The sequence below is a fragment of the Platalea leucorodia genome (assembly GCF_965183815.1).
Source record: "Platalea leucorodia genome assembly, chromosome: 7".
In the NCBI taxonomy this organism is placed as follows: Eukaryota; Metazoa; Chordata; class Aves; order Pelecaniformes; family Threskiornithidae; genus Platalea; species Platalea leucorodia.
In genome coordinates this window covers 55665716-55692708 of record NC_138829.1, presented here as the reverse complement: position 1 = coordinate 55692708, position 26993 = coordinate 55665716, and the positions used below count along the sequence as shown (strand labels likewise).

The 26993-nt window shown below is 54.3% G+C and overlaps 1 protein-coding gene across 1 annotated transcript; it reads left to right on the top strand.

Annotated features, from left to right (window-relative positions):
- Positions 1–6743: 6743 nt before the first annotated feature.
- IGF2 (insulin like growth factor 2) lies at positions 6744–24864 on the top strand. Its single transcript, XM_082317270.1, has 4 exons — positions 6744–7212; positions 14934–15096; positions 22128–22294; positions 22754–24864. The coding sequence occupies exons 1-4, from the start codon at positions 7108–7110 to the stop codon at positions 22994–22996; spliced, it is 678 nt and encodes a 225-aa protein (XP_082173396.1). The 5' UTR covers positions 6744–7107; the 3' UTR covers positions 22997–24864.
- Positions 24865–26993: the final 2129 nt, after the last annotated feature.

The following is a 26993-nucleotide window of genomic DNA, read 5'->3' as shown; positions in this document are numbered from 1 at the left end:
GAGCCCTGTGCTGCCCCTTCTCCCCATGTCCATAGCCACCTGCCCCACATCCTCCTTTGGGGTCTTCATTGCTCAGCTCAGACCCAAGGGCACCAGCGGCTGGGCCCGGCAGCCCATTTCTACTGCCCAAAAAGCCCCTGGCCTGAAGGAGTGATGGGGTGGCCCCCACCGGCGCTGGCAATCGGAGGTGGAAATGGGGGTCCGTGATAAGGGGTGAAACCCTGGCCTGGGGGAGATGCTGCCACCCAACCCTCTGTCCAAAGACAATGAGAGCTGCAAACAAAGACCCACACTGAAGCACAGCAGCAATGCAAAAAGAAAAAAAAAAAAAAAAAACAGAGGAAGAAATGCCTGAAAGATACATAGCTGGGATTCCTGAACCCCTCAGAGGTATTCGGGCTTAGCCAACAGGCTCAGGGTTTTTTTTTCAAAGCCATTAATTACACAACAGAGACGTATCTGCACCACTCCACCTCTCTGCAGCAAATAAGGGCCCTGCGTATATTCCCTAAAATGCATCACCCTCTGTGCTCAGTGCCATCGCCTCTCTCGGGCACTTGGAAAAATAACCCATTGCAGGGTGATATATCCAGCTGGCTCGTGTGTCTGGTTTTCTGCGGAGTATTGAACAGGCGCTGAAAGCATGTGCTTCCAAAGGGCGCATCTGAAATACGTGAGCTGCATCAGTAGCAAATGCCAGAGGACATGGCAGAGGGTTGGAAATACCGCCCCGCTCACCTGGGCAGCTTTGCTGAGTGAGCTGACTGCTTGACGAGGCCAAGGGGAAGCTCTCTAAGAAGCTGCACCAAGGAAAAATCAGTGCAAGGACTGCATCCGGCACGGCCCATCGCAGGCATTGCCACCAGCCACTCAGCGATGGCTGCCCTGTTGAAGCTGCTGGAGAGGACCTCAGCAACAACTGCTGTGTCTCTTCTTTTGAGGAAGAAGAATTTAAGAGCTCACCTACTTTTGCTCATGAATCCAGCAACACGCACCCAGACTGACCAGTTCATACTGATGCTCCTGGGAGCAGGATAAAACATTTTTAAGGGTGAACCCCGAGTTTTCCAAGTGAGGGCAGAGCGAAGTGGTGTGTCTGAGGGTGCCGTGCTGGGGGGTGAGACACATGACACCCTTAGGGGGCATGGCGTGCTCCTGCTCGGAGGTGGGTGGCATTCCTGCAGCCCACCTTCTTGCTGCTCAGCTCCTCCCTGGGAGACATGAGGATGCCCACTACTAGCGCTGCCTTTCCAGAGCATCCTCGTCAGGCCATCCTTGCAGGGACACAGCTATGGGGTGCACTCTTCGCCCCAAAGAGCTTCTAGTCCAAAGGGTTTCCCACCGCCTCCCGCAATGTGTTTCATTCGCAAGCTGTTTTGACTCAGAGCTTGCTCCACAGACAGACCCATATTTGCACAACGCTATAAAGAGCCAACTTCATTCCCTGGTGCTTGGAAGAACTAATAGTACCTGCTGGAGCTTTTATTGGTCCTTAAACAAGCTTGGACCTCTTCTTCCTCGTGACATTCCAGTGAGTATTTTCATGGAAATGCTTTAAAAAAAAATAAATAAGGAAAAATAAACAAGGAAAACAGGAAATGGTGATGTGCTTAGCTGTTAATATAGGCACAGACCCATCTTTCTTCTCTGCTACTGTATTTGTTGCACATTTTTGACACAAATAATCAGACAAAACTTGGAGCCTTCCAGGCTCCCTCTGCAATGAAAAGAAGCTGGGGAGGGGGCAGGCATTTCTCCTTATCTACTCTATTCCACCCTTCTTGGAAATCCCTTTTGGGAAGCTGTTAGCTGAGACGGAGTCCACTTCAGCAACCACGGATGACCAAGAGATGTTTGCTCTTCCATAGATGATGAGGAGAGAGGAGACGCTTCTCTCCCTTTCTGGGATCATCAGACCCTGGGACCCTTTGGCCTCCTTCTTTCAGGCCACACTGCAGATGGCATCCCAACAAGCAGACCCACCGCGTTTCACTTGCTGAACATTACTTGTGCTTTTTCAATTCTTACCTCGCACTTGGCCACCGTGACACCTCCCTACCCCTTGAATTTTAAAAGACGCTACAGGAATACCGAGTCTGTCCAGCCCACAAAGAATGCACAGTTTGTCCTCCGTATAAACACGGGTGAAAACACTTGTGCCTTTTACTGCTGTCACAAATTCCTTTGGCACAGTGCAATAACTTCCCTTGGAATGGGATAACTTCATTTTTGCTATGCTCAGCACCCTCCAGGTCCTCAGGATGCATCTGCCAACATCCCTCCTGAACACCTAAGTCCAACGAGTGCTCCAAGGCATCAGTAGACCTGGGCAGCAGCTGCTACAAGGGTCCCTCTTTCACTCAGAACATGCCAAAAAGATGTCCTCTGCTGATGCCTAAGGGCATCCCACTTTTCCCCTGCCCATATAACAATCCTGCAGCAGAAACCCTCTGGGCTGAGAGCACGGCCCCAAAATGCTCTCCCCATCCAGGGGTGCCAGGAGCCCTGAGCAGACCTGCCCAGGCTCTGCTTTGGTTTGCTCCTTGTTGACCAGGGTCCCCAGGTGAATTATTTCTCCCACTCTTAGTTCTTTGACTTCAGTTTCATGCAGGGACCTTCCATATATCACATCCCCTTTCACCAATGAATCTCTCCTGTTCCAACAGTTTAGTGTGCCCCAGGATCAATATATTTTAGCAGCATGCAAGGACACCATGTTATTGCCAGGTTCCTGGATTGTACAAAACAAAAGGTGTCGCTTTCTCAAAGCCACTGAAAAATGCTCTGGGCCAAGTACGATTATTCCTCTGCCATTAAACAGCTGTGTACAGGACTCTGGCTAATCACTCTGCATTCTCACTAGGGATGACTTTTTCTCCTAGTCTTCAATGACAGGAGACCCAAACCCATGGCCCACCCTCACCCTCCTTGTGTCTCGTCTTGCACATCTCAACCTGTGGTGCCCAAATCTTTTAGGCATGTCAGTAAAGCAGTCTGATTTCTCCTGGTTGTCCTCACTCTTGACGCATGAGAATATAAGGTGCTTTACAAACTGGGGTACCTCTGTAATGCTGTAGGCACAGCACCTGAACCATGCACCTCAACTCCCCATTCTGCTCACCTTGTCATTTGTGATATAATTGTGAAATAAGCCAAAAGAAAATCACAGGGTGTCTTCATTGGGCTGGGATTAGGTGACTTCTCCCCTCTTTGGATTATAGGTGGAAAGGACGGGAAAAGTCATGTAAATGTCCCCTTCCCTGAAGGTATCTGCTTGGCCTAGCTCACCGGCACCATCACTAACATGCACTCTGGCCCATGACCACTGCATTTCTGCAGCTATTTACATTCCTCTGCCTTTGCTGAAGCTCACATCCCTGCCTGCAAGGTCCAGGCTGGCCCAAGCTTTCCTGTTCTTCCCCCTTTCCCTGGAAAGCTTACCGGCCCATTGCCACATGTTGGTGGCCACCCACGAGCAGCTTTGATCAGCTCAGATGAGCAGTGCTGTCAGGAGGCTTTGCAGCCTGCCCAGACGCTTCCACAGCTGCTGCAGCAGCAGAGGTTTTCTCTCTGAGTCCCAGGCATCCCCATGCCATTTCAGGGCACCTTTCAGATGTTGCTTTTATTCCAGCTCCTGCTTTAGATGCATTTAGTTTCAGCTCGCTTTGGCTGACTTTGCTTTGCAAACACTGTCCTTGCTCCCCGTGAATTTAACGGGGACCCATGACCATGATTTCTCTCCCGAACCGTGCTGATGACCACGGAGGTCAAACAAATGCAAGAAGCTCTGAGCCATTTTTATTGCATTTCTGATGGTTTCAGATGATGCTTTGCTTCAGCCCCATCCACTTTCAAACCAAAATGCTTCCTGGGATGCTGTGGTTTTTGCAAGCCCCTTGGTGGTCAGTGCTGTGGTCCAGAGGCCCTCCTCTTCCTCTCTTTCTGCCTCCCTGTCCTCAGGTTAGCCACATCCTTGGCTTTACTGGTCCTCCTCCTGCTCTCCTTTCGCAGGCCCTCCTTGCAGGCAATGCCAGGGGCTGGAGTTTGGGGTGGAGGCAGCTATTGTTCCAGCTATCTGCAGTGAAATGTTCCTTACGACTGTATTAAATGAAGGGCGGAGGTCACACATCCCTAGTTTAAATTAGGTTTAGGCTGACCTTTAACAATATTACACTCGTGGATCCTCTCATAACTCACCGAATAAACTCCCAGAGGGTTTTACCACCTCCCTCTTTTCTTCCTACTGTAAGGATGCCCGAGGCTTAATGTGTTTCTCTCCAATTTCGCTTTGATTTTTAATCCTATCCCCTTCTCCCCCTTCTCCCCCCCCCAAATACAGATATATTCACTCCTTTAAAGGTGGGGGGAAAGAACCTGTTCCTTTTCTCTTCTGGGCGACAGCTCTTTCTTTTGTGTCTCTTTTTTCCCTTCCCCGCCCCCCTCCTCTTTCTTGACACAATGCACTATTTATTTGCACTGAAGGATAACTAAGAAGCAATTAAAAGATCAAAAGGCACAAACACAAGTAGATCCAGTGGCAACTTGTGGGGTTTATTTTGCTGCTGCTGCTGCTGCTGAAGCTGCACCAAACTGCTGCCTTGTTTTTCCCCCAGCCGGAGAGACACCTCTCTTACTGGGTCGCCTCTTCCTCCGAGCAGACTTTTTTATGATCGCTATTTTTCACCCCCATTGTTTGCTATTGCAGTTGTTTACTGGAAAATCACTTGTTTTTCTCAGGGAGATTAACCCTCCAAGCTTTCTTTTGTCTACTCTCAGGAGGTCCTTGTGGTGAGCTGGGGGAAGGGAAGGGAGTTGGGCTCCTTCAGCTATTAACAGTAGCTTACAGCCCTGCTTACCCCCCCTGCCAAGGTTGGGTCCTTTCCTTTGATGGGGTTTTGCTTTTGCAGCGAGGAAAGGTGGTTGCTCTTTGTTAAGGAGACCAGTTCTGCTGAGTGGTTTGCAAGGACCCACGATTGGGACTTACTAAGTCCTGGGCATCTAGAAGAAACTCCTAAAGCCAAAGGTAAGCATCGATGGAGATGCCTCTTTGGGGGAGAAGTCTGGAGCCCTGACACATACCAGCAGATGCTCAGTCTCTTCGATGGCCAGGACACTTCTTTACATGCTTAAATATTGATGCAGGCGCTGAGACTTGATGCCTGTCTTTGAGCCTGGTGTGCACAGAACTGCTTTCTCAGCATCGTCTCTCTCTCCCAGGTGTGCTGATGTTTCGATGAAGCCCACAGCCCTGTCACCAGGTCCGCTGGGTGGGATACGCAGCAACACAGCCCAGAGAAGCGCAGCCCAAAAGACAACCCAGGGAGCAGAAGGATGCTGGGGAGGGAAGGATGTCCGAAGCCTAGTGAGAAAGGACCAGTCCTGCTCACATTGTCTTGGGCATGTTGAGGGCAATTCCGACTGTTCAGAGCTGCACCAAGCCCCCCGTCCGTGAAAGAAAAAAGCGCAAACTTGAAAAAAAGAGAGAAAAAAGTTTTCTTTATTGCATGTTGGGGTGAGGGCTGCTGCATCCTTACTCTTTCACGCCACTACCTATGGCGAGGAGGGTGCGTGCCCGTGGCGCACGCTGGACTACGCACCCCTGGAAGGGGGCACCGACCTGGGCGGTGGTGAGGGTGCGGGCACCTGGGGGCTGGCCAGGGCTGCCTTGGCCCCTGGCGGAAAGCAAGCGGGGTCCCTTCTCCAGGGGCAGCCGCTTCCCCGGCGGGGCAGACTTGGTGGGCAGGTCTCTGGGAGAAGGCGAGTTTTGCTTGATGCAGCACAACGCGACTGCCATGCAGTACCGGCGGAGCAGCGGGAGCGCGTTCAGCCGGCGCGCTGCTGTACAGCACGGCGAAGCCTGGGAAAAGTCCCTTGGCTTAAAGGCAACTGTGCTCGCTTGCAGAAGCCCGCGGGAAGCAGAGGCGACCTAGCGAGCAGGAACGGCTCCGGGAAGGTGCTCTGCGGGGTGCGAAACCCGAGTGCCGCTGCCCTGCGGAGGGGGAGCGTCCATGTTGTCCACACGGATGTGCAGGGGTGGATGCGGGGGCTCGCTTCTGCTGCGGCGGGCGCTCGCCTGCCCGCACTGGGGCGCGTAGCACGGGGCAGGGCTGCGGGGCAGGCTGCCCGCCCGGGGGGCCGTGCGGCCGGCACCCCTGGGTGCCCGCGCCCTCCCCGGGAGCCCTTCCCGGCAGTTTGGGGGCCGGCGCGGGGCGAGGCGGGCGGCGCCGACACCTGTGCCCTGCGCGCACCTCCAGCGAGCCCCGACAGCGGGGCGGGCACGGCAACCTCCCGCTGCCCCCCCTCGCCTCCAGGGCTTGGGGCTCGCCATTCGGCAGCCAGAGGCGCTCGGGGGGTGCCCCCCAGCATTTTGGGCAGGGGGTCGGGGCGCGGACCCCCACCTCCTCCCCTCACCTGCGGGGGAGGCGCGCAGCCCCCCGCCCCGCCGGGGCCGGGCGGGGTGGGTCAAAGCCCCCACCCGGGAGCAGCCCGCGAAGAAACCGTGCGGCAGAAACTTTCTGTCCCCTCTTCCCTCCCCGAGCTGGACTCCGGAGGGTTACGAGGGAGAAGGAGGGAAGAAAGGAAGGGAGGGAGGGAAGAGAGGGGGTTAGACCGCTCTGCAACATTATTGGCTGCGTGGCCGGGCTGGTGCTCGCTGGGGAAGTCAGAGCATGCCCATTGGGGGGGTATAAAAGGGGGGCAGCCGGAGCGCCCTGCCTGTCTCCTCGCTCGTGGGGCAGCCAGCCGGGAGCAGCGGGCAGTCAGGCAGCCGGCCCCTCCGCCCCGGCCAGGGGGACGCAGTCAGTAAACACAAAAGTGAGAGCCACCCAAGGGGCAACCAAAGCAGGAGGAGAGAAAGAGAAGGAAAAAAAAAAGGGGGGGAGAAAACCAGAAAAAAAGGAAAAAAAAAAAAAAACGGAAAGAAAAGGAAAGAGCTCGCTCGCTCGCTCGCTCTCTAGAATAACAAAATACCTGATCGTAACAAAATAACATCCTTCAGACAAAATCAAGGAGGGACTTGACATACCAAAAAGGCAAGGCGAGGAGAGCGAGCCAGGGCGCGGGGAAGGCGAGCCAAAGCCGCGATCGCTGCCAGGGCAGGAGAGCAGCATGTCAAGCGCCGGGGCACACACGGATGAGCGCTGCCGGCAGCCTGCCTTCCTCCCCGGCCCGCCGCCGCCGCAAGAAGTTGAGAGTAGCAGCGGCAGCGCCAAGGTAAGCGCAGCGCCGCTCCGCTCCGCTCCGCGCCGCTCCGCGCCGCCCCTCCGCGGGCAGAGGCAGGAGGGCTCCGCCGCGCCGCGCCGGGCAGAGCCGTGCCATGCCGCGCCGTGCCATGCCGAGCCGAGCCGCGCCGCGCCGCGCCGGCCCCGCTGCCCGCCGTCCCCACGCGTGTCACTAGAGGGACCCCGAGAGCCGGCCCAGCGGCGGGCTGGCGGGGCGGCCCGCTGCCGTGGGGTGCGCGGGGTGTCCCCGGGGGGCGCCCCGCGTCCCGGCGGCGGGGGCAGCCACCGGCCGCCTGCGCCCGCCGCCCGCCGCGCCTTGCGGCGGGGCGCCGGCAGCGGCGCCGCTTGCGCGCCCTTTGCGCGCCCTTTGCGCGCCCGAGCGGCGGCGGGGCGGTCCCGCGCGGGGAGCCGCCGAGGGGCCTGCGGGGCCCGGCCGGCAGCAGCGCGCCTGTGCGGGGAGCCGCGGCCGTGCGGGGGCCGGGAGGGCCGGCGGCGGGGCCGGGGCTATGCGAGGTCACGCAGGGCTGCGCGGCCCCTGGCTGCCCGCGGCGCTGCCGCCGCCCGCGGGGCGGCTTGGGGAGCGGGAGGCGCTCGCAGCGGCGCGGCGCGGCGAGGGACAGACCGTTCTCCGGCTTCGGGGGCCGGGGAGGTTATTAAACTCTTCTGCAAAACACTGCGGCGCGCTCGGTCTCGGAGGGATAAAAATACAGAGAGGAAAAACAAGAAAGCGAAGCCAAAATGGAGTGAGAGTTAATGGCTGGCATGCAGCCGTCGACTTTGTGTGATTTTTTTTTTTTTCTTCTTCTTCCTTCCCAATTGCTTTTACCTACAGTAATTGTTTTAAGAGCGCAACTTGGAAAAGTTTTAGCACTCTGTTGAGCAGTAGGGAATTGGGGCACATGAGGAAACTCGGATTTAGCATAACTGTACCAGCAGATGTGGCTGCCTTGCCTGGAGCCAGCGGTACTTCAGCAGGGTTTCTGATACGCCAGGTCTTGCTCAGGCGGCGTGGAGCAATCAAGTGTAAAAACAAGGTTTGTGTGGGCGGTTTTAAATAGACACCTCGGGAGAACCGCTGCTTTCAACCCTCGAGTCGAGGCTTCCTATACAAAGTCTGTAGTTTTCTTCCAGATACCGGGGTGTGCTTGGGAGGCCAGGGCCTGGTTTTCTTTGGGTTTATTTGTTGTCAGGTTGCGTGCCCGTGTGTGTGTGTGTGTTTGCCTTTTACTTCACAGGGTTCAGGGTGTTGTGTTTTTTATTCCTCCTCTTGCCTTGATTTAGAGTGGAGTTGAGCAGCCTGGGTCATGGGGTTTTGTGAGGGTGACTTTGTGCTAAGGACATCTGGAGGAATAAAACTGACTGACACTTCTGATTTGAGCTTCACTGAGCTGTTTTGGACCCAACTTGACAATTTTGGTGGGGGTGAATGGGTCAGAGCTGTAAATCTTGCTCCATGTTGTCGACACCCACACAAGTTCACTCAGCCTTTCAAAGGGGCTATCCCGGCTCCTGTGAAAATTCATTAAGGGATAAAAGGTTTGACACCGTGGGTCCCCTCCCACCGCCACATGAAATTTGAGAGCCAAAATGTGTCTGCGTGTGTGTCCCAGTGCTTTTTCTGACAGGTGATCCTTTTTGCAGCCCCGCTGGAGGGCTGCTGTTTTGACCAGGCAACCCGGAGGTGTCAGTGCATGTCTTCCCATTGATTCCGATAGGCTTCGGAGTGAGCCCAGCTTGCCTCGTGGAGCACCAGAGAAAAGTATTTCTGTACTTTTCTTTTTTTAAATAAAGCAAACACAGCAGGTGAGGTCTTATTTTTAGAGGGACCGAGGAGTTGGTGTGTTTCCAGCAGTGCATATGAGCACTGTAAGTGGCCCACCCTCTCCCCGCTCGTGTCCTGGGAGTGACCTCTCCGATCCTTCTTTGGGTTGCCTTTGCTTTTAAAGGCTGCTGTATGTCTTAACTGGGCAAAGAGATACCGGCCTCCCTTGACACATTCGCGTGAGGGGTCAGGAGAGGTGGGGGCACCGGGGGAAGAAATCAGCCTTGGCATTGCAGCCCAGCTCTGAAAGGGTTAAAGCTGCTCTGCCAAGACATAAAGCAAGTTCAACGTGTTGTGGGAATATCACTTGCCAGTAGACTCCAGTCACCACAATTTCTGATTTAACAGCTTAACTTGCTGTTAACTTTCCCTGATATACTCCAGGTTTTGGACGGGAATGCAGAAAGGAGAGAGGAACAATAAAGAAAGGAGTTAAGTGAGGCTACTAAAATGGACTTAAATCCCTTCCCTGGGTCCTGCCAGCTGTCTTTAGAAGAGTTAAGCAAGATTGCATTTCCTTTTTTTTGTGCAATAAATCAAATGTTTCTGGGCTGCATACCAAAATTTGTGCAATACGTTCTTACTCCCCAGTGGGGTGAGTAAATGGTACTGAATACCCCATTCACCTTTTTCAGCTTGATTTTTCCACAGCTACGGTAGTCCTTGCTGCAGCACCAATAGATGCAGGGTGCAGGCAGCACTCCCCTGCCTGCCCCGGCCCCTGTCCCGCAGGCAGAGGAGGCAGGCGTCTCTCCCCGCTCGCAGGATGGGAGGCGGAAAGGTGACCCCCAGTGCAGGGTGGAGTGGGCTGCTGATGAGGACGAGCAGTGAAGACAAAAAAGTGTGGGGTAAAAATAGCAGCAGCGTTGCCAACCTCAGCCATATAAATGTCATGCAAGCCAGGTGCCAAGAATCAGGAGTGTTTTGTTTTTTTCAAGCCTGAGCTGAACAGCAAAACCCCTGGTCCTGGGTCAGTTTTTTTCGCCTGACAGCTTGATGGTAGAAAGTTTTGTGTTTTGAAGCTTGCTTCTTCCAAGCTGTGGGTTGGAAACGTCCTTTCTCTTGGATGAAAAGGGAGGCTCTTCTGCAGCACAGCACTCCGCAGCTTCTCTCCCTTTGGGTACCGCTGGGCGCCTGATCCCGGTGCTGCTGCCCAAGATGCAGCCCCAGGGTGGTTTTCGGCTGCCAGGGCACCTGCCTCTCCCCACCGGCCTCTGCTAGCCCTTTGCTATTTGGCATCTTGGGGTGTCGTGGCCCGGCGCCCTGCGCGAGGTTGCCCGTGGCCGGGGGCGGCACTCGCTTGGCATGCGCAAGGTTGGCGCGCGCCTGTGTCCTGCCCCTTCGGGAGAGCCACACTCAAAACGGGGTCAGCTTACCGCTCTCCTGGGGCTGCCCTCCAAGAGGAATAATGCAGAGAGATGCTCAGCATCTCTCGCAGGCCATTGTCGGAGTAGCAAAACATCAGTCTGCCTGCTTTTTTTGGAGGGGTGGAGGGTGATGGAGGCCGGGATGTGCAAACTGGGGTTTTCCCCTGCTGCACACACCGCTGAGTTTGGGATGATGACTTTTTGCCGTGCTCCCTTTTAAATGCTGCACTGCTCCACAAAGAAGCGAGATTTTTTTTTTTTCATTTTGCTGTCCAAATCCAAATTTTGCAGACTGGGCCATCTGTCAATTCCCTCCTACGTTGTTCTGTTCATATTAAATTGTAATGAAGGCCAGACTGAAGAAGGAATTAGGTCAGACAGGAGGTTTAGTCTCCATTTTTGGGGAGATGTTTGTTGCCCAAGAGAGGCACCATGGTTTGGTTGGCTCAGCACAAGCCTGGATGCAAGGGATGCCTGAGCTGTCCTCCCGAGATTTGGCAACAGGGCCTTGTAGCACACTGTGGCCTCTTGGCCCCCGACTCCCCAGCAGCTGGACAGAAATTGTCGATCCAACTGATTCTGCAGCAAATCCTGAAAAAATCCCTTGGTGGCTCCGCTGCAGACCTGCCCTTGGGCTCACTCCCGGCACACCGCAGCCGGTCCTAGAGGACCCTCTCTGTTGGCGTGTCCCCACTGGCTGGGGGCTGCCGAGAGGTTTTTGGGGGTCCCCGGCCACGGGTGCAGCAGCCTGTGCTGCGAGGTGGGGAATATGCAGGAGTCCCAAGGCAGCTGGGAGCATCCTGTGCACAGCAGCTTGCGGCTGAGCTGGCTCCAGCAGCAGCGTGGCTTTGTGTGAGGACATGGGGATGCGGGGGAAGGCAAGAGAAGGACATGAAGGATGGAGAGCAAAGCAGACCCTCTCCAGGCAAGGAGAGGCCAGCATCATGCTCCGATGGCTGTGTGAACCTCTCCCATGCTGAGAAGGCTGCTTTCGGGTGCAGTTCCCAGGATGGTGCAGGACACCTGTGCAACCAAGAAATTCCTCTTGCATCACGCTCTTGCATGCCACGTGGGGTCTGAGCCCTTGTTAGGAGGAATTCAGCATTCAGGTTGTTGGGCACCTGGCATGTCTTGCACTGCCATTCCCAGTGCTCCTGGTTAAAACCTCATCCTGAAGCGTTTGAGCTCTCTGTCGGCACGTGAGGGGCAATGGCAGCCAGCATTCAACCCGCTTTGGCAAGAATGAAACTTCGGTGGGTGTAGCCACTCTCCTAGCAGAGACAGGACCTTGCCCATTAGGAAAGTGCCCCGCTTGCCTCTCGCTGCCTTATTCCTGTTACATCTCATGTGAGAGAGGCTTTCTAATAAAAACTGAAGGTTTTTCCAGCCATTGCTGTGAATTTATTCCTGTCCCACAGCTGAGGGGGCTGTCCCTGTCCTAATGCTTGGACTAGAAACCAAAAGCAGTGCTGTCTCATGTTTCCAGTGGAGAATGAAGGCTTGGAGGGGTTCATAGAGCTTAGACTCACAATGCTGAGCAGGATTTGGCCATGACAACTGAAGCCACATGCAACCTGTACAGGCAGCATGGTGCTTGCACTGGGTTGTGGGCTGTGGGTAACCAGCCATGTCGTGCCACCCTGTTCTGGGGAGCAGTGCCTGCTCTGGCAGCCATGGTGAGGTGGGTATGGGCTCTCCTGCATGGGTGCTGCTCATCCCTGCTAAGGAGGAGCAGGAAGGGCGAAGCATTGATTGAAAGGTCGTAGGGATGCACTGAGCCGGTGAAGGCACCCTGGGAGGCTGCGGAGCCTTTGGGTGAAGCCTGGGGGCTTTTCCTCCACAGGGCCAGTAGGGCTGAAGCGAGAGGGAAGGGCTTATGGGGTTGGGTTGCAGCTCCATCAGGCTGGAGAGAAACTGCAGCACCGGGTAGTAAATAAAGATGCTTTTTGCTTTGCTGCCTGGTTTCTTGTTACACGGCTGCTGGAAGGAGCGGGGAGATGCCAAGGTGACAGGGGTGGAAAGGGCTGGCGGTTGATGCGTGGGCAAAGGGGGACTGGATCGCATCGCACACCTCCATGTTAGCCCGGCTCTGGATGGCAGCGTCATCCTGTCCTCACGGTGTCGGGGGGGGCTTCCTGGCCGGAGTTACGGGGTGCGTGGGCACCCTAAAAGAGCTTGCAGTGGAGGCAGGGAGAGCTGCCAGGGGCCGCCTTGTGCTTGCAGTGCGGGTTACACAGGAGCGGGTACTTTCCAAGGAGCACAAGTTTTTTTCCACAGAAGGTATCAGGTCTCCCCAGCATCAGATATCGCCCTGCTGACAAAACCTCACTCTCCCCTTGCTTCAGAGCATCTCACCCCTTTCTTTGGACTGAATGTGGAGGAAAAACTGTGTTTGCCACCTGTGCCACCAAGTAAGCCCCTTCTGAGGGGCCAGCTCTGGCTTGGGGGAGGCTGGCATGCAGCCTGCTTGTTAGCCTCAGTGCTTGCAGCCAGCAGGAACCTAATTGGGGATGGGGGATTATTTGGGTGTCCTGAAGTCCCACGTCAGCGGCTTCAACGGTGGCACTGGTTGGCACACATCTGTCGCCCTGGCAATGAGCTGCCGGTGCTACCTGTGCCCCAGGGACACCAGCAATCAGGAGCTGCATGTAAAAAAAGAGGAAAGGGAGCAGGACCGGAGCAGGACCATTGCTGTCTTGTTGGTTGGAGATCCGGCTGCTGGTGCTGCTGCACTAGGGACAGCTGCGCATTCAAGCAGCGCAGGTGATGCTGCAGTCTTGCTGGCGAGGCCCAGTAAACATCCGTTGGCCACTTGATAAAAAAATCAAGGTGAAAAGGTGTTGGTGGCAAAACACTGCAGCTTGGCAGTGCGGTGCAATCACAGCGCGGTGCCATCCTTCTGCTGCTAGTGTAATATAGACCAAAGCTCCCCAGGTGGGTCAAAGGGACCGGTGCTACTGGAAAAGCTGGTCCTGGTCCCATCACTTGCTGGTTTCAGCTCAGTTTGTTCCCAGGGCTGCTGTGTGTCTTGTCCAGAGCCCCGGAGGGGTTTTGCCAGCCTTGCTGGTCTCTGCCAGCACAGGCTGAGCAATACGATGGGCAATGAAGCTTGTCGTGGGGGGTTACTCCTCTCAGCCCACCCAGGCCTTGCAGCCTCTGTTTTGGCTTTTCTTGCTGCTGATCCCCGCCCTCCCGCTGCTCAGAAAAGCTCGTGACTTGTAAGCATGGTGCATTTCTAGCAGCAATGATTTGAGCTACATGCTGGTAAAAAATTGGTAGCAAGGGTGGCTTTATTGCTGGCAGGACCGTAGCGGGGCCCCAGGGGAGCTGGGCTAATTTCCTGGCAGTGCTGCAGACTTCCCCTGTGACCTTGGGCGAGTCATTTAATCTATCCTGGGCTTCGGCTCCATCTCTGAGCATCCCGGGGGGGTGAGGTAATATTCATTAACTGATATTATTCTTGAGTTGCTCAGATGCTATGGTGATGAAGGCTGGATGTGAAACCCAGTGTCTTGGCTGAGCGTTAGCAGGGAGAGGGGATGCTCCACTTGAGATTTAGCGTTGCCCCATGCCAGCTGCTATTTTGCCACACTTCCCCTCTTCATTTTGAGCTGACCTGTCTGGCCACCATCGTTACTTGGCTATATATGTACAGTGATGCTCATCACTGAGGAACTCTAATGCCTGGAACCATTCATGGGTTTTGCCTCATCTGGTGAGGCAATAGCACCCTCACTTTACACCTGCAGAAGCTGACAGGAAGGTAAAGCTGCTTGCTGGAGCTGGGTCAGGGGAAATCTTTGGGTTAGTTAGCAAATATCTAGGGAGTTTCTTTTTAATCCTCCGTGCTGGCTGATACCCCCTTGGCCCTTCTTGGTGATGCCTCAGGCACATTTCCCGTGGGACCGCTCTGCTCCTGAGAGATGTCTTCTCAGTCCCGGCTCTTGTCAGCAAATACGGCTTGTGCAATCAGCCCCTCGATTGCCTGAGCCTCAGCCATGCAAGTGTCTTGCACGCCTGGATCGAAGGCTGCTGCTCCCTGGCAAAACCCAGCTTTCCTCAAAAGCAGCTTTAGGACAGGTTGAAACTTCATTTGTTTCTGCTTTGGGGGAACATACGTTCAGGTAGGGCATGAAAACCTGTCATCAGAACTGAAAAAAAAAAATCTCTCCTGATAATAATTTGGATGATTTCACATGTAAAAGGGGAGGGGGGAAAATCATGCTGTTGAAAGAGCAGGGGGAATAAAAGCCTTTCAGAGGTAGTCTGAAGTGGGATTTTCCAATGGAAAAACTGCTTCAATGCAAACCTTGTCTGGCCAGAGCAGCTGACCGGTGGGGCGAGCGCAGGGAGCCAGCCTTGCACCAGCGGCCGGCTCAGCACTGCCGGTCCTTCCCTGCAGCATCCTGACATGTCCGGGCATCAAACCACGGGTGTGCTGTGGGCGAGGGGGGGGGCACTGCCCAGGGGAGGTGGCAGAGAGGGGTGTCTCCTGCCGTGATAACGCTGTGCCTCTGTCCCCAGGTGCAGAGGATGTGTGCGGCGAGGCGGATGCTGCTGCTGCTGCTGGCTTTCCTGGCCTACGCGCTGGATTCAGCTGCGGCGTATGGCACGGCGGAGACCCTCTGCGGCGGGGAGCTGGTGGACACGCTGCAGTTCGTCTGCGGGGACAGGGGCTTCTACTTCAGTAAGTGCTGGGCAGCTGCTGGCAGTGGGCAGGATGCTGCCCCCACCCTGCGCCTTGCTTCCATGGAGCTGGGCTGGGCGGGAAAGGAGGGGTTTTGCAGCCCGGTGCTAGTGCTTTTCGTGATTGCCTTGTACATGGCAGTAGGCCAGGAGAGGAGGGAGAAAAGTGACGTGCTCAGGGTGACATGAACCCACCTCACGACGGTTTTGGGGACTGTGTAGTCCCATGGGGAAACGGGGTCCTGCATTTGATGCTTGGGAGAGTCAAATATTGCTGGGGAGCCATAGGTGGTCAGCTCACCAGCAATGCGGGCAAGTCATTAAAATAACGAGGATGTCTGCAGCCAGCTCTCTGCTGAGCTTGGGCCCTGGCTTACTTTTAAACCTGGCTGCCTAATTGCTGCATTCTGAGAGCAGGCAGGGAGCTGAGCACTCCCTCTTTCTGCACAGGCTTTGCTTGGGTATAGCAGCAGCTTCTAGGCTGCTCCCAAAATACGCTTTGTGGCCTCCTGGCTACCTGCTGGTGAACCTGTCACTGAAGAGTGATGTCTTAACCTTTTGCAGTGCAGCTAGTGCCAAAAAATGCAGTGTTGCTGTTGTCCGCAGAGTGCAGGTGGCTTCAGGACAGTTGGCTGGAGTGGGCTTTCCACCAGGATGCTTTGGGGGTTTGGACCATTGGCATTAGCAGTACAACAGCTTAGCTGGTCAACGGGGAGGAGGAGGAGTAAACCAGTAGCGATGGATGCTCAGAAATCTGTGGGCGGAGGTGCCTCGAGTGTGATGCCTTGTCCTGATGTTTCAGTCCTCTGTTCTGCCTGGGAGAGGGAAGACCCTGTGTCTTGCTGCCCACTGAGGACTGAACCGCAGAGTGACTGACCGTGGGAAATGCGCAAAGCCAAGCAGAAGGGAAAAGGATGGAGATGCCAGCTGCACATGGTGCCATGCATTTGGCAGTCTTGCCTCTACCTTGGGAAAAGGAATTAAAAAGTTGTTTTCAAGTAACAGGGTGTTGTTTGGAGTAGTGGAGTCGAGAGCCCTCCTCTCCCAGTCTCCCTGTGCAGGGAATGGGGTGCTGCAAAGTTAGGAGACGACCCTGGATGTCCTTTCCCAACCTGGATGCTCAACCAGACTTGGCTGACGCAGCCTTCTGAGGCTGGGCAGGGAGAGGCACAGGGATCCTGCATCTAGCAGCAGCCAGGGTTTGGGCTGTGTAATTTTGGGCAGGCGGTTGGGCTGCAGGTGGCTTTGCAACTATCGAGGGTGGTTGCTCTGCCCTGTCCCAGCTGAGCAGCGGGATGTTTTCACGGCCCCCCGGGTGTTGCGGGCAGGCGGTGCTTTTGGGGATCCCCTGAGCGTGCTTTCTTCCTCTGGCCGAGCCAAGTGGCGAGGGTTTGCACGTCAGCTGCCCTTCCTATTTTCATCTCCCCCTTCCACCTTTTCTCCACCAACAAGCCCCGTGCCGGAGCTCAGCCAAGGTGGTGGGTCCAGGGCTGGCCTTACTGGCGTGTTGAGGAGGCGAGCTCCTCTCCCACTCTCACACCTCTTCCTTGCCCTCTATATATAGAGGAGCATCCGTCTCCCTCCCTGGTTTCTCTTCCCTCCTCCCCCTCTCTGGGGATGAAAGGGAATGGGGCTTTTGTTTTACGGACAAACTGACCTCCTTTCACCTCAAATGACCCAGCCACCCAGGCCAAAATAAAAACATTTTTGAAGGCAGACAAGTCGCTTGGTGCCAAGTGGCCAGTCTGGTGCTTGCAAGGGGATTCTTGCTTTTTTTTTTTTGTCCTCTCCCATCTCTCCTTCTTTTTGAATATTTCTGGAGAGCCCAGGTGCTGGGGGATGAAGCAAAGTCCCCCCAGTCCCATATTTTAACCCCTTCAGTATCTGGCCAGCCTGTGCCGTGCAGGGCTGAAGACGTTTGGATGATGGCTCTACTTGTTGAAGGGTTTGGACATCACCAGCTCACCTAATTTTTTCCCTCTACCTCTATCAGTGGGCCTCGTAAAGTGATTAATTCTCCAGACCGTATTCATCTTCACTCCTAAACCCTCATGGCTACGCTATCGTCATCGTGTAGGCTTGATAGGGCATGGTTGTGGCGCACGATCGCGGGTTTACGTCTTAAAACCGTGTCTGAGTTTGTCATGAGCACTTCTCAGCATGGGACATGCGACCTGATGAGCAGCCTGCACTAACGCAGTTGTTCATACAGGAGGTGAATGACTTGGGCAGCCTTGTCCCACAGGTACAGGTGGGCCCTGCTTGCTGGATGGGGCTTGTTGCAAGCATCCGACTGGTAATCTTGGAAAAAACAAAAATGGTATGAATATCCATTGTTGGTTTTCTGCTGCAGCGGTGATTTAAGTACTTAAACGATGCTCTGCATTCTTAGAAGGGAGCACTTAGCTAGCAAAGCTAGCTCTGAAATACAGCACTGTTTGCATCCATGCAAGGGGATGCAGCGTACTGACAGTGTTTCATCCCTCCAGCATCTGGCGATGGGGAAACATGCAACCTAGACTGATGAGGGTGCACCCCCTGAACACTAGGATGCCCATCTGTCCTCTGTTGTGGGGAGCGAGTCTCAGCCGCCAGGTGCCCTTGGAGGCATCGTAGCTGGCAGGTGCTTGGGGCTGAGGATGTTGAAGCTGCCTCTGAGAGCTGGGGCTGCAAAACAGCTGCACGAACAGGGGCAGTAGCTGGTGGTGCCAGGATTACCCGGCCATGGGATGCAGGGTGGGCATGGCAATGTGCACCGTGCCAGCCCCATGCCGCATCCTGGGGGGTGCCTGGGCAAGCTGCATCTGGTGCCGTGCGTGCTTTGCTCTCCACCTCTGCCGTGATTCCTCCCCTCTGTGACTTTGAAGGCTTTTGGGGCTGGCCTGCAGGTGCCGGCAAGGTGGTGACATCCCAATGTGGCTCTGCGGCCTTCCCTCCCTGCTCACTGGCACCCACCCTGGGGATGGCGGCCTGGCCCATGGAGGGATGCTGAGCACAGCCCCGAGTGAAACAAGCGGGGCAGGTCGAGAGGAAGCCCCGGCTGCGAAGTTGCTGTCATGCAATGCTGGCAGGGAGGGGAGAAGGGGCTGCAGGGGGAGAGGCGTCCGACTTCTCTGTAAACAACAGCTCCTGTTTCCTCCTTTCCAACAGCTGATAAGAATTTAGCTCTTTGCAGCCGCTTGTGCTGACGGGGCACATTCTTGTGCGCCCGCCGCTCCTCCGAATAATACTAGGAAAAAGCAGGGGGGAAAGTGTGGTGCCGGGGTGGGGGAGGGCCAGGCCGGGGGCACTGGGACGGGGCCCGGTGCCGCACAAAGGCCCCCTTGTTGCTCCCGACATTCCTGCGACAGGGGCGCGGGGACTGTTTACACCCAAAGTCCCCTTCCACTCGGCTTGCCGCCTGATTGACCGGAGGACAGGGGACCCGACCAGGGTGGCACCGGCACCACGCACCCTTCCCTGCAGCATCTGTCTGGCCCCGGTGAGGGTGGGGAGCCCAGAGCAGTGGGGTGGTGATGCTAGGGAAGAGACCCTCCTGTCCCCCTGTGGCCACGGTGGAGGCTCCAGCACGGAGGCGAGGCTCTGGCACGAAGGCATAGCTGAGCTGCAGGTACGCGGCCTCCGGGTTCTCCTGGAGCGGGTTTGGCTTTGCACCGCCGCCGGGATGCCCAGCTCTGCCTGTCAGGATAGCCTGCTGCCGGACAGCAATAACTCTCGGCAGCCGGAGGACTTTGCACCGCTGGGCTTTGCATCGTGGGGCTTGTCTGCTCAGCAGAGCTGTGGGAGGTTTTGGTGGAGCACAATTTGGGGAAAAAGAGAGCACAGCCATTCATTGAAGGCCGAGAGGAAGCGCATTGACTCAGGAGGAGGTGGTCATCGCTGCAATGGGAAGTGGCTCGTGCGCCCCGGCGGTGCTGCAGCCTGCTGCCCGCACAGCTCTCCCCTGTGGGCAAGGGATGGAGTGGCAAAACCCTCCCTGGGTTTGGCAGTGGCGGTAAAGTGAGATGGCACCCATGGGCAAAAGCCAGGAAATTCAACCTTTAGTCCATGCGTAAATCGTGTTATGGAACCAACGCTTTTCCCAATCCAGGTCAACAGCGATATTGCTGTTAACCAGCCATGTCCTGGCGTCTCTTCCCTGGGTTGTTGTCTCCAGGTACTTTCTGGGACTAAATCCCTGTTTGTTATGTTTGCCTATTTTTTTTCCTGAAGTAACTCTCCCACAGAGGATTGTATCGGCATTTGACGAGATCTGTACGGACAATTACGTAATGGGAAATGTGCCCTATCGGACCGTCGCAGCGGAGCTGGCAGCAGTGCCAGCAAGGGGAGCGGCATGCAGCAGCTTTATGCAAGAGAGAAGGGGCAGTGCACTGGGGCCGTGGGCCACGCGTGTGCCCGCCGGCTGGGCAGGGGCAGCGAGTGGGGAGGAAGGGGCCGTGCCGCCACAGTGGTCCCTGCCGGGAGCTCACCCTGGCAGTGCCACACCTGGGCATTTGCAGACACGTGCTGCTGTGATCTTCCCACGTGCTCCCATGCCAGAAAGTGCCCTTGATGGCAAGGCGGTGAAATGGTCCTGCTTTGCTTGTTGTTTTTTTTCCCTGCTCTTCTTTCCAAACAAACACATAGCTGCAAGTGGGCAACTTCTGTTTTCGAGAGGAGACATGTAACCTTTCAAAACCTCAACTTCTCCCCGAACTGTGCGTGTTGTCACTTGTGCAACCTTCTGTTCAGCGGGAGTGTGAATGCAGCCCTCTGGGGATGTGCTAGCAAGAGGGGGTGACTTGAATTTTTTCTCTTATCCTTCCAAACTCTCCTTCTGCCTGTGCTCAGGATGCCTTTCTGGAGCAGCCTAATGCCTCAGCAACCTGCCGCACACGCGGGTTTGGGCACTGGGGTTGATAGATGCTGAGCAGGGGCCATATGCGGCACGGGATGTTGGTGGCAGCGCACAACTCCCATGGACCTCGCTGGGCATCGCATACCTGTAGCAGAATAGGTGCACCTGGCCCCAAGCTGGCTCCTCTCCCCCGTCTCCCTTGGGCATCGCCACCTGGATTGCCTGCACTGGCATCGCTCGTACGGCTGCAAGCAAGGAACACACCTGCCCTGCCTTTAAAGGGAGGGCCCAATCCAGGGATGGCCCAAGTCCATTTACAGAGAGAAAATGAAAACTTAACAGTGCTCCCTTTACTGAACCTTTACCTGGAGGGAACCATCCTTCTTACCTCCCCATGGGGCTGGCTAAAGGTCATGCTTGATTTTTTCCCAGAGAAATAGAAAAAGAAAAGGAGTGTGGTGGTGCAGGGGGCATGAATGTGGAAAACAGAGCATTTGAAATGACTCCCGAATGCAGGCTGCATGGTATGAGTCAGCTGCCCCATCATCCTGCGCCCTGATGCCGCGTTTTCTCTCGTGGCCTCCGAGCACGGCAGCAATGCACCAGTGTGGAGCAGAGGGCTCCCCGCTGATGGGGGCATGGCTGATTTTAACAGAGAGCACGTGCCCTGCTGCCAGGGGCTTCGCTATTGCAGAGCCTGTGGCGAGGTATGGTTGCGGGGTTTTGCATGCCAGCATTGCACACGTGGGGCTGCATTGTGCATTCAGGGCTGCATTGAACATGCAGGGCTGCGTTGTACACGTGGGGCTGCGTTGAATGCACGTGCATATCTGTATTGCACACGCAAGACTGCATTGCACATGCATGTTTGCATTGCACATATGGGGCTGCTTTTCACATGTGGGGTTGAACTACATGCTCAGAAAACTCCTGTGCTTTGCACTTTGTCCTGAGGTACTTTGGGTGAGCACCCACATAGGGTACCCCCCAGGGAAACTGGTCAGCACCTGGCAAGCCAGAGCCCTTAAATCTTCAGCAAGGCCAAATACTTGAGCGCCTGCTTCATCCAGAGTGCACGGGGGGATTGTAGGTCGTGTATGGGGCCAACATGGACCATTTTGTGCATCACACCTCCACCGCTTGCTCTGTTTTTCCCATGCCCAAATTCTCCCAGCTGGAATGTGGTCCTGTTTGCAAGCCTCGCTTGCACGGCCTCTGCTCCCTCCCTCGGAGCACCTTGCGCTGGGAAGAGGCGCTTGTTGCAGCGCGCAGAGCCCCTGCTGCAAACCCCACAACAGCACATGCACATAACATGCCACATGCCAAGGCCCGGAGAGAATCCTTTCATTTTGGGCAGGTTTATGTTTTGGAAGTCGCAATTCCCAAGCAAATTTGTTTTACATCAGAAATTCAAATTTGCCTATCTATCTCTGTTATTTCAAGAGGTGGAGGAAAACCAGTAAAACTGATGTAAGCTTTTCCTCTGGAGAGTTTTGGCCATCATTAAGCAGTGACATGAAATGCACTCGGTTGTTGCTGCACCGGACATGGGCTTTCGCATCCTTCTGCAGGCAGAAATGGGAGAGGAACCCTTATTAAAAGATTAAGTTTAATAGCTATTCTTGGCGGATGTGGGAGCCTGTATTCTTTCTGCAGCTGTCTCAGAGCTGTCCCATCTGGTAAAATTTAGCCGCCTTGGTTCGTTTCACCTGCCTGAGCGTCGACCCGACGCAGAGAAGTTGGCAGCTGCAACGCCGTGCTGCTTCTTTCTAATAAAACTCACTTGCCAGGATCAACATCGGAGACGGTCGCAGTAATCGGCGCAGCGCTGGCAGCTGGGCTGGGTTTGAGCTTCCTTGCTTTAGTGGTGCCCAAAAAGGCCGCCTGTGCCAGAGGTACAGGAGGGGAATAAATCACCGCCATATAAAGTGCCTTTAATTAGCGCTGCGTGCACGTGGGGAGCCCTGTTGGCATCAACAACGTTTGTCTGGGAAAGTCTTAATGTGAAACTCGGCTGGTTTGTGGGCACGTGTTGACTGGTCTGGGAGAAGTGCTGCTGTTTTTGAAGTGTGTGGGACCCACCGGTCTCCAGTGGCTGGTGGAGGGATGCCTGCAAGGGGATGGGTGCTGTGGAGGGGGGAAGAGAGTCCAGTCCAGGTTGGCGGCTAACGCTGGGGCCTCTGCTGTTGCAGGTAGACCGGTGGGACGAAATAACCGGCGGATCAACCGGGGGATCGTGGAGGAGTGCTGCTTTCGGAGCTGTGACCTGGCTCTGCTGGAAACCTACTGCGCCAAGTCTGTCAAGTCCGAGCGCGACCTCTCCGCTACGTCCCTGGCGGGCCTGCCAGCACTCAACAAGGTAGGGAGGCTGCGCTGGCATGATGGCCCTTCTCCGAAATAAACAGCAAGAGAAAGGATGGGAAGGCCATGGGTGGGAGAGGACAGACCCCAGCTGCAAGGTCTTCTGCTTCTGCAGAGCCTTCAAGAGCGGGCAACTGTTGGCATCTCATGCCAAATACCCTGCAGAAGGTCAGCTTTTAATAAGGTGGAGGACCAGAGGTAGACTAGATCACAGAATCATAGAATAGTTTGGGTTGGAAGGGACCTTTACAGGTCATCTAGTCCAATCCCCCTGCAGTGGGCAGGGACATCTTCAACTAGATCGGGTTGCTCAGAGCCCCGTCCAACCTAACCTTGAATGTTTCCAGGGATGGGGCAATGTTTCCACGGGGTGGATGGAGCTCAGAGAGGGGCACACCCATCCAGAGGGCTGGCTGGCTTGCAGAGAGGCTGACATTGCTATCTTGTACCCTTGCAGGAGAGCTTCCAGAAGCCCTCGCACGCCAAGTACTCCAAGTACGACGTGTGGCAGAAGAAGAGCTCCCAGCGGCTGCAGCGGGAGGTGCCCAGCATCCTGCGGGCTCGCCAGTACCGGTGGCAAGCGGAGGGGCTGCAAGCGGCCGAGGAGGCCAAGGCGCTGCACCGTCCCCTCATCTCCCTGCCCAGCCAGAGGCCCCCAGCAGCACGAGCCTCCCCCGAAACGGCTGGCCCCCAGAAATGAACCCTGACCAGCCGTCTCGATTTTTGATCTCCCGGGGGAGGGCGGGAGGACTGGCGAGACCCGGCCCCCGAGCCCCTCCGTCCCCGGGGCCACCGAGCCGAGGAGCGGGGCGGCGGGGCACTCTTACGCCGCTCTGGCCCCAACCAAACAACTGACACAGCAAGGAGGGGATGGCGGCGGCGGCGGCAAGCAGCGCCGCTCCCACGGCATCGTCCTTTCGGGGTGGGGGGGAGGGTTGTTTTGTTTCCCAGGCCTGTTTCGTTCCCCGCACCCCCAGTATTTCCAAGCCTGTACTTGCAAAGGGACAGTTTGGCACTTGAACTTTTTGCTGCCGGGCGCTGCGTGACATCCCTGGTGCCAATGCCAGAAGACAAAAGAAAGAGCAAGAGGGAAAAAGGATATGGAGTTAAAATTTTTTTTAAATCTTTTTTTTCCTCGAAAAGAGTCCATTCCATGTCTTTCTTGACAATAAAGAGAAAAAAACATAAAGTGGGGAGAAATATTGAGGGATATAATTTTTTTGCCTCATTCCCACCCCAGTTTTTTCTTCTTTTTTTTTTTTCTTTTGGTTTTCTTATTTTTATAACTTTCTTTTGCACCTTTAAAAGAAAAACGTACCTGAGAAGAAGTTCTGAGGAGCCCCCATCTGCATTTTTGTGTGTGTGCTTCATTACAAGATTCCAAATCGACTTGCACCTTTTTGAAATCATCGATGACGTGAGAAAGAGTGGAAGAGGAGAGAGAAAGCGAGAAAGAGAGAAGAAAAAGGAAAGGGGAAAGAAGAAAAAAAAAAAAAAGTGAGCTGATGCTCACTTTAAATGGAGGAGGCGTCTGCATTGCACATTTGCCACGGATTTAGTTGATTTATATATATAATATATTATATAACTTTTTTGGCAAAAAAAGCACTATTTTTATGGGACATTTTGTGTAGTATCTGAAGAGGGATTGTAATGTTTAAAATGTGTTATGGTGCTAAAGTAAGTTGGAAGGGAAAAAACCCAGAAATAGCAAGGGAGGGTGGGGAGGGAAGGACAAGATAGCGAATACTGAACTTGAAATTTTAGCTTTTCGTTTTAGGAAAAGTGTGATAAATGTGTTTCTTTTCTCTTCTGAAATATAGCTTGGTCATGACCATATGAGCTAGTTGGCTGTTACTCATGTACACAGATGCACGCACACACAGAAATACATCGACATGCATCCTTTTTTTAAAAAAAAAAAAACAAAAAACAAAACCACCACAATTTAGACTAAAAGGGAACTGTTCTAGAGACAAACTATTTTGAATGGTGAAGGTGTTGCCAGTTACAACTCGAGGCCCTGCTTCTGCACGGACCCCCGGCGGAGCCTGGCTTCCCCAGGCATGGGGGACCTCCTGCTTCCTCCCCACCCTGACGGCTTGCTCGCGCACCGATGCTCCGGCAAGCGGGCAGGCGGCCCTCGCCACCGAGCCCCTGCAGAAGCACCAGCTCCGCGCCCCACCATCTCCTTTTCCTTCTCTTGCCCTTTGCGTCCTTCTCGCCGGACCCCCCCTCCCTGCCCTGCGCCCCTGCCCTCCTCCCCTCGCCCCCCCCCCGGGGCTGCGGAGGAGGGGGGCTGCACCCGGGTGGCTGCAGGGCTGGGACCGCTGCATGGGACGGGGGGGAAAAGGCAAGTCTCTGGCTTGAGGCTCAGGACTCGGTGAGCGGATGGGTTTGAGAGGTGGGCAGAGGGCTGTAAAATAGGTTGGTTTTAAAATAATATATATTATCTGTCTAGGAACCGTAAAAAGGGGGGAATCAATTACATCTCCCTATGATATACTCTCACTTGCTAATAAAATGGGGACACTCTGTTAACCAGTTCTGTACTTGCTTTGTCTTATATATCCATACATTTAAAACATAAAAAAAAAAGACTACTTGAATTGTATTCTATTTCGTGGTTTGGAGGGGAGGGCTAGGGGGAGTCTTGAGAGGGGGAGGATTTTAATGTATAATCCTTTTGTTTGTTATTACCTTGCAATGTTGAGCCATGAAGCCTTTGTTTAAAAAAAAATGGCACTGCAATACACGACAAAGAAAATCCTTTATTTATTTTATTAAATATATATGGAAAAGAATGAAAATCGGTCCAAATTAAGGGGGGGGAAGGGAAGTGGGTGGGGCGGGGAAGGCAGAATAAAAACAGAGCAATTGCAAATAATTGACTTTTTTGTTTTTCCTTTTCATGTGTCTTTTTTTAAAAGAAACCTAGTTTTTATTTTTTAAAAAGAGAAGTAAAAGCTTTCCTGGATGCTTTGTACCAAAAAAGAAAAAATGAAAAAAAAAAAAAAAAAAAAAGAAAATCTCTTAAGCAAATAAATATCCATCCAGAATATGACGCCTGACTTTTTCTTTTACTTTTCATTTATTTTTGCTCCTGGGGTGAGAGTTGGGTGGGAAGAAGGCCACGCCAAGCGCCACTCTTTGTGGAGGAACAGAGTGCTTTGCAGCTCCTCTTTTCGGGGCTCAAACCTGCAAGAGAGGGTGAGGTGCCCTTAAACACAACCCTGAAACCTCAATCGTGTGGCAGATGCCCCCCCAAACCCACTGAGATAAATACGTGCCCCCTGAGATAAATACGTGCCCAGCAATTCTTGGCGAGATTTGGGGGTGTTTCCCAGCAGCTATTGGGATTTGCTTAGCTTTTACTGGTTTGGGCTGTTCCCAGAGACCTGAAAGCTGGGAGATGAAGATGCGCCAAAGGCAAAAAGGAGAAAAAAGAATGTTGTATCTAGGTTAGGTTTCCTGGTAGATGGTGCTTGTCTGGTTTCTCAGGGTAGATATAGCCTCTCTTAAGTTTTTAGGGATCCCGATGAGCTGCTTTTCATTGCATATAACCATCCTGCACCAGTGCAAATGGGAGATAAACCATTGCGGTTCCAGTTTGGTAGCAGAGCAACTGCTGGGCGAAACAGTGCCCAAGCATCCTTAATCCCCCAAATCAGCCAGACACCGCACTGTCTGCCCAGTCCTGCTGGCATGGTCAAGCCCTCAGGCTGGCTGTGGGGTAAGGGACTTGAGGGAGGACCTCACTGAGCCCAACCTCCTGCCCCAGACAACTTGGGCTGGAAAAAATTTTTCATCTCAAAAGTGGATTTGCTAATTTAGGCACTTAAAAAAAACATGTTTTAAACCAATTTCTTTTTAAATTTTGCAGTAAGCAAGAAAAAAAAAATTTTTTTGTCAGAGATTTTACTCGGGATTCTTGTGGTTGGTCAGGAGGGTTTTTGTACAGATGCAGGGCTGGCCGCTTCCTTTGGCGTGTACTTTATTGCAGGTGGAGAAAGGATGTGTCTGCCTTCCTGTCCCTGTCCCGCCACCTGCCGCAGACGGGGTGAGGGACTGACTTCGTCGTGGCTTGTGGTGGCCACTGCTGGAAATTTTGCCTTTGGGAGCTTTGGTCCCTTTCTGCTCTTTGCTGTATAAACCACTATCATGGGGGACATTTAGAGATGATTAAAAACTAAGCAAAACTTCAGCTAGATCTCTCGCCTGCATCCCCCGGGGAGGACAGCAGCGATGCTGAAAGCGCTGTAAGGATGATGATGTTATTTCCACGCACGGCTCATCTTTAACCCTCCTTTCTGCTTTATCGTGTCACGGGTCACCATGGGGCCAGACCAGAGCAGCTCATTTTTTTGGATACCAGGAGACTGTTCAAAATGGACCATCCTGCCTTTTGGCTTGGCAAGGAATGCCTTCACTTGCAAGGAGAGACCCAAGCAGCCTGGTCCTGGCCAGCGGGTGGGGGACTGGGTGAAACTGGACCTTTGCTTCGGCTCAAATATCTTCCGTTGCCTGCAAACCCTCTTTGCAGGTTGGCAGATAAATCACAGGCTTAGCTTGGAAATCCCAGACTGCAAGCTTGAGAACAAACCCAAGATGCCGTGTTTGCTCAGACGGATGGGCAGAATTGATTCCGATTTTTGTTATGCTGCCTCTACATGCAGACACAGCTCCAAGTGCTTAGC